The following is a 7,017-nucleotide window of genomic DNA, read 5'->3' as shown; positions in this document are numbered from 1 at the left end:
ACTATCTTGATGGAATAATAATTGAAGCTCATATCTACTTATTGTGGTCCATCCAACTACTAATGTAGGTATTGAAGTTAATAAAACCAAGTAATGATAAAATTCAACCATTTTATTGATTTGAAATTTGAATCTAAGAAAAAGTACTAAACTATTTACACTTCTGATAACATCTTACAAATAAATAAATAAATACTAAATTACTTGAGAACACCTTCTTCCTGCAGTTCCTTTCTAATCTTGGCTTGAATGTGATCAGGGAAGTTTTTGAGTTCATTATTGATGTAATCGTTTAGGTTTTGCAGTGGTTTGTAATGTTGATGTACCAATTGAGATCCAGCTAACATGGAGAACATCGCGGCAAACGAAAACGTGAGGTACTGGCCCCAAGTCACTCCGGCAGGCATGTTAAGCAGTATGTCCAGCAGAATACTTCCTTATTTTATCTTCAACAATGTCGTGAGCTCTGCGCCTCTTGAATGTGTTATAAAAGTTGACCTCACCAACTTTCCAGTTAATCATAGAAAATTCCAAAGCTGCGCCGAGTACGAAAAACATAGGCAGAAACCTATACATTCCAAATGTTTTCTTGCCTGGCCATTTGTTGACTAGTTTTTGAATCCAGCCAATTCTCATTGCATTCGTCAATATAAATAAAACTTATTGAATTGTGTTCTGCAGTGAATAAATTGTGAACAAATCAACAAAATTGTGAAATAACCTCAAATTAGAATTTTAGTCATACTCTCTAATCTGTGATTAGAATCACCACCAATAACTGTCAATGTCAAAACACAGATGACAGAAGTATGTTCCGAAATACAGCGAAGTGTTTCATTGCTCTCACTAGTCACTGGTGAAATTATGTTCGATCCATCTCCATCAGTGCACTGCTGGGAAAAAAAGAAAGCGTAAATCATTACCATTTTTATACTGTAAGCACTACAGTGGGTCTAGACAAAGTGCAAATTATAATCGCAAACCAGTCGATAAGTGGTCGAAAAGCCCCTTTTTTGTATGGAGTTTTGACGGATTCGATTTTCGATTCGATCAAAAAGTGCGTTTTGTCTAGGGGGGCAGGTAAGCACTGGCGCTTTCGAGGTAGGTGTTCTCAGTACTTTGATCAAGTGATAAAAAAAACAAAATACTGAGCAGTGCTCACAGCGTAGATAGAGAATAGAGGTAGATGGGTCATTAGCGTACACCTGAGTGAGATAGCAATATATGTACATACCATATCTATAGCTACAACAATAGACTTAGTATTGGCTACGTTAAAAATTACCCTGATTTTAGGGGTAAATAGGTAAGCTGCGGGTGAAACTGAGGCGCAAAATCTAGTAAGTATTACTATAAAGGTGAAGTGAAAGTTTGTGTGTATGTATGTTTACCTTTTTACGCTTAAACAACTGGATGGACTTGATTGATGGCGTGTGCGTGCAAGCTTTTTTCTATATTTAAGAGGTTAAACTGAGTTTTTGAGGATTTAAATAAAAAACCACTTTAATATAATACTTTAATCAGTATCACTGACCCTTAAACAAAATTAATTTGTTTTAAAAATTCCTGACGATATCAGACTTTTCTGAAAGCTTTTTAGCTGCATGATGTATTCGAACTTTCAGATACTTTAGCATCTGGATTCAAAATGTCTGGAACATATTCGAGAATGTTGACTTGGATGCCAATGTACTCGGCCCGTACACTCCGTCCATTTATTTCTTAAACTTGGTTCATTCGGGAATCTAAAAACAAAAATACATGAGGGAATATTGACTAGGCCTGCTGGTATCCCCAGCGGCTTATAACCCGACTAATGACAGATTACATGTATTATCATAATGAATCTTCTGGCACATGATGACTTTCACTCCAGTCGGTTAATACCCAATTTATAGGTTTAGAATAATCAAATTTTTAACATAATTACGAGAAAACTTACATTTCGGTAACATCAAACAATCGTTTTCTTAATGTTTATTACCTTCAGTTACCATATAATAGCGAAAAAATGCTACTTACCGATGAAAGGTTATGTTTGGTTCTTTTCGTTCACTACGGCTTTTACAACCAATTATACAACAATTCACCATTACTGCAAACGAAATCACACAAAATACTGTGTAGAACAATGTTCTGATTGTTTTATTTGACATGAAATCACTATAAATTGATGAAAAACATCAAAACACCACGCAATTGTCTGCCACCAAAGCAAATGGTGGCAAACATAAAAAACCGATACGCAAGCGGAGACAGAAAAAAATGTTTTGTCCTGCTCTCCCATATTTATCTGACATATAAGCTTTCTCACTCTAATTTTTTTTTTTAATTAGTAGCTTATCTATACTCTATCCTCTATCTACGGCTCACAGTGTGTATTTCGGAACATTCCCCTCAGCCCCCTTCACAGATATGGATAGATCATGAAGCTAAAGATAAAAATGGAGGGCAGAGTTGGAACAAAAACTTGAGTCAAATACCTACTTATATCTATCTCGCTCTCTGCGGCCCTACCTCTCTTTTTAGTGTGAACTGTAGTATTGCTATCTTCTGATTTAAATCTCCTTGTAAATTCTTCGAAATAGCCAATTCACTAACCAAATCAGAAGTTAAACAAATAAATAATTAATATTTGAAACTAAGATTACCTAGTTAAATAAAAAATAACAAAATTTTCGGCCATTTGGGCTTAATGTGTTGGCGAATCAGGGAATTACAATCCCAATTCCTGGGTAATCGGTACCATGTGGCAACATCGGCCCAATCCGGCCCATCATGGCGGTTGTTTAGTTAATTTCGTTTGAGATTGTTTACAGGAAATAATCATTGTTTTATCACAAGAATTGGTGCAAAATTTTGTAGTGCGTGGTTGCGGTAGTACGTGGTGTCCTGGAAGTGACATAAGATTCCACGCGTAAGTGTTTATTTCGTGATTTCCGACATTGGATCATTGTAAACATTTTTCACATTTTTTACAGTAATTTCTTCCTAAAACGTTTTACCAGTAATTACACTTATCATTTTTAATGATACCTATGTCAAGAAATAAAGATTTTACATTGGTTTCATTGAATTTGAGAAATTTTATATTTTTTGTTTATTTAGAAAGAGCGAGTCTGCCCACAGAGAGCGAGATAGTGATACTTAGTTTGTGCTTCAAGTAGGTATTCGGAGTGTGGCCTCCATTTTTATCTGTAGCTTCATGGGATAGATGCAGCATGTGTCAAAAATTGTATGAAGCCGAGCGTGCCACTTTTTAAACGTCATTAGTGTCATTTTAGCGAATTTTAGTGATTGCCGCAACGTAAAAGTAATCGTATCATCGTACTGCATTTGCAAAGTCATCGAATGATATCGTGTGACTCGATTCGAAAATTAATTAATTCCGATAAAACTGATAATTTGTTAAATACAAAACCAAAAACATCTTTATTTACCTTTTTAAAATAAATTAATTCTTACAAATCGTCAAATCTCGTTATTTATTTTACCCTACCAGCGTTTCAAGACATAAATGGCAATGCCAGATTTTGTATGGAAGGTGGCGTCTTTTTTTTTTCGCGCGGCCATCGACCAAACTTTGTTTTTTGATTACAAAATAGTGTAATAAACCAAACTTTCTATGGCATGTATACCTCTAAACTCAGTCTGAACTGAGTTACGAGCATTAGAAGTTTGATGATTTACATACTAGATTTGCTTTTTGCGCGCAAGTTTTGTAAGAAATTGCAACAAAATATTGCGCTATTTTTTTATTGCGCTGATTCTGCTGCATACTGATGTCTGGAGCCTTTAATGGATGGTATTGTTTGTTCACACATACAATGTCACTATTTTGTTGCAATTTCTTACAAAACTTGCGCGCAAAAAGCAAATCTAGTATGAAAATCATCAAACTTCTAATGCTCGTAACTCAGTTCAGACTAAGTTTAGAGGTATACATGTCATAGTAAGTTTGGTTTATTACACTATTTTGTAATCAAAAAACAAGGTTTGGTCGATGGCCGCGCGAAAAAAAAAAGACGCCAATTTCCGGCATTGTCTTTTGTCAAGTGCATGAATACATTCATCAGTGTGTGTCTTATTGTTATGAGTAAGTACGGTTCCTTGGGATCGGTATGAGTGCACCACATACAGGGACCATGGTTTTAACTCTTAAGAGTACATCGCAGGATATGTATTAAAAACAATGCTACTTTACACTTCTTCTACTGCTACTTTATTCTAATTAATTATTTGTTACTTGTGCTGTTAATTACAATTCTCAATCCGTAAATAATTTCTTCTTTCTACCGTGTTCGTACTACTGTCCCCGTAAAATCATCGTAACCGATTATTGTAATCGGATTACATGAACATCACTCGACCATGTATGTCCATTTGGACATATCGGAATGGCACGCTTTGACGATCAACTTGCTGTATCTACTCTAATCCATATCTGTGGCCCCCTTAGACAAAACGCACTTTTTGATCGAATCGAAAATCGAATCCGTCAAAACTCCATACAAAAAAGGGGCTTTTCGACCACTTTTCGACTGATTTGCGCACAGATATGGATTAGAGTAGATACAGCAAGTTGATCGTCAAAGCGTGCCATTCCGATATGTCCAAATGGACATACATGGTCGAGTGATGTTCATGTAATCCGATTACAACAATCGGTTACGATGATTTTACGAGGACAGTAGTACGAACACGGTAGAAAGAAGAAATTATTTACGGATTGAGAATTGTAATTAACAGCACAAGTAACAAACAATTAATTAGAATAAAGTAGCAGTAGAAGAAGTATAAAGTAGCATTGTTTTTATTTTAATATATATCCTGCGATGTTATAGAGATGGGTTTCCACCCGGGTAAAAACCCACATGAGGGTAAAAACCCAATAAAAACCCGTTTCATTCCACCCGTGGGTGTTTACACCGGGTGAAAACAAATAATTTTATAATTATTTCAATTGGTATCTTTTCTTTATTTTTATTGAATTTTTCTCATTTAAGTTTATTGATTAATAAGTAATAAGTCAAATTTAACACTAATATGCATTTATATCGTGGCCAAATCATAAAATTGATCACGTTATGATGATGTGACCAATTATTTTATAAAATGGTGTTATTTCAAGAATCGTTGAACCGATTTAGAAGAAATTTAGTAGGAACACAATAATTTGTGATCATGGCAAGGACATGGAGGGGGGGGGAGGGGGGGGGGGGATGCCAAAGATGCCAAACTCTCTCTTTGATGATAATTACGGTATAAAGTTACAAATAACTACACCAACTACAAAGTACTTCTGCTTAAAAACTTGAAATCGAACCGCCCTTCCGCCACTGTAACGCATTGTAACGTTTTTCAAGACCTCCTCTCCCCCCAGATTGCATTACGTAACACTAGAACGCCCCCTTAGCAACAAATACCACTTCCGACTTTAAAAAAACGCTATTTTTGTTTTCACCCACCAGAATGGGTGATAATGGGTAAAAACCGGGTTTTTACCCAAATCACCCAGTTTTAACCCAATCGGGTGAAATGGGTTTTTACCCACTACCCATCTCTAGCGATGTACTCTTAAGAGTTAAAACCATGGTCCCTGTATGTGGTGCACTTATACCGATCCCAAGGAACCGTACTTACTCATAACAATAAGACACACACTGATGCATATATTCATGCACTTGACAAATTTGTCTTGAAACGCTGGTAGGGTAAAAAAAATAACGAGATTTGACGATTTGTAAGAATTAATTTATTTTAAAAAGGTAAATGCCTATGTTCAGCAGTGGACGTCCTGTGGCTGAAATGATGATGATGATGATGAAAAAGGTAAATAAAGATCTTTTTGGTTTTGTATTTAACAAATTATCAGTTTTGTCGGAATTAATTAATTTTCGAATCGAGTCGCACGATATCATTCGATTACTTTGCAAATGCAATACGATGATACGATTACTTTTACGTTGCGGCAATCACTAAAATTCGCTAAAATGACACTAATGACGTTTAAAAAGTGGCACGCTCGGCTTCATACAATTTTTGACACATGCTGCATCTATCCATATCTGTGGATTTGCGATTATAATTTGCACTTTGTCTATAGTTCCAAAATACTGAACTGTCCTGTCCATGACATTGACAGCGGGGCGCCACCGTCTATACCGGATCGCTGGTTCCGATTTTTGCCATGTTGGAAACCATATAGTTGAACGATGGTAGCGCCCCCCTGTCATTGAGTTTGGTGGGACAGTTCAGCGTGGGTCATCTATAGACCCACTGTGGGTCTAGACAAAGTGCAAATTTTAATCGCAAACCAGTCGAAAAGTGGTCGAAAAGCCCCTTTTTTGTATGGAGTTTTGACGGATTCGATTTTCGATTCGATCAAAAAGTGCGTTTTGTCTAGGGGGGCTGGTGTTCACACTCGCATGTCATTTGTCACATTTGTCAAACAACATGTGTCAAACCACAGATTAGAGAGTATGTGTCAAACAACATGTGTCAAAGTCAAACGGCCCTTGCCTCGCCCTCAACATAAAATTAATTTTATTAGAATTATTTAAGTATAATTAGTATAGTGTAGAAATCGAAATGAAGTAATGAACAATCATTTCTCGAAAAGAACGTATGAAAAAAATTTTTTCGAGGCCAATAAACCCACAAAGTTAACCGAAACAAGAAAACTGAAACTACACAACGAAGGATGGGGATTACTTACTGAATATTATCTGGAATCAGTTAAAATCAACAAAAATAACAATGGTACTATATCATCAATTGCTACATTGAAAATCAGTGATAGATCTGGACAAACAACTTGTTTAATAAGGGGTCCTACAATAGGCCTGCTATTTGGCTTGGAACCGTCTGAATGGTTGGAAGTAGAGAAACTTAACAGCTGGACACAGCAGTTATTTTATAGATATTTCAAACATGGACTTAAAACATCATTTAGCTATGAACAAAAATTGTTTTATAACTTTTGCCTCATTAATCAGAAAAAGGATGTTTTAGTTG

General features: G+C 35.9%; 2 protein-coding genes and 1 long non-coding RNA gene across 3 annotated transcripts; all 3 read right to left on the bottom strand.

The window, feature by feature from the left end:
• Nucleotides 1-97: 97 nt before the first annotated feature.
• On the bottom strand, nt 98-407 carry LOC135072247 (ubiquinol-cytochrome-c reductase complex assembly factor 6). The gene has a single exon (XM_063966189.1). It carries the CDS (start codon nt 405-407, stop codon nt 201-203), a length of 207 nt encoding a protein of 68 aa, XP_063822259.1. The 3' UTR covers nt 98-200.
• A 1-nt stretch (nt 408) lies between these two features.
• Nucleotides 409-769, bottom strand: LOC135072246 (small integral membrane protein 4). The gene has a single exon (XM_063966188.1). It carries the CDS (start codon nt 634-636, stop codon nt 409-411), a length of 228 nt encoding a protein of 75 aa, XP_063822258.1. The 5' UTR covers nt 637-769.
• Nucleotides 770-1,502: 733 nt separating this feature from the next.
• LOC135072245 (uncharacterized) lies at nt 1,503-2,365 on the bottom strand. Its single transcript, XR_010257378.1, has 2 exons — nt 2,023-2,365; nt 1,503-1,745 (listed from the first exon to the last, which is right to left on the bottom strand). It is a non-coding gene; the product is annotated as an uncharacterized LOC135072245 (long non-coding RNA).
• Between the last annotated feature and the right edge of the window lie 4,652 nt (nt 2,366-7,017).

Source organism: Ostrinia nubilalis, chromosome 5, assembly GCF_963855985.1.
Source record: "Ostrinia nubilalis chromosome 5, ilOstNubi1.1, whole genome shotgun sequence".
In the NCBI taxonomy this organism is placed as follows: Eukaryota; Metazoa; Arthropoda; class Insecta; order Lepidoptera; family Crambidae; genus Ostrinia; species Ostrinia nubilalis.
This window is presented reverse-complemented; position numbering and strand designations above follow the sequence as displayed.

Coding starts and splice junctions, on each gene's coding strand:
- LOC135072247 (XM_063966189.1), bottom strand. CDS start 407: ATGCCTGCCGGAGTGACTTGGGGCCAGTACCTCACGTTTTCGTTTGCC.
- LOC135072246 (XM_063966188.1), bottom strand. CDS start 636: ATGAGAATTGGCTGGATTCAAAAACTAGTCAACAAATGGCCAGGCAAG.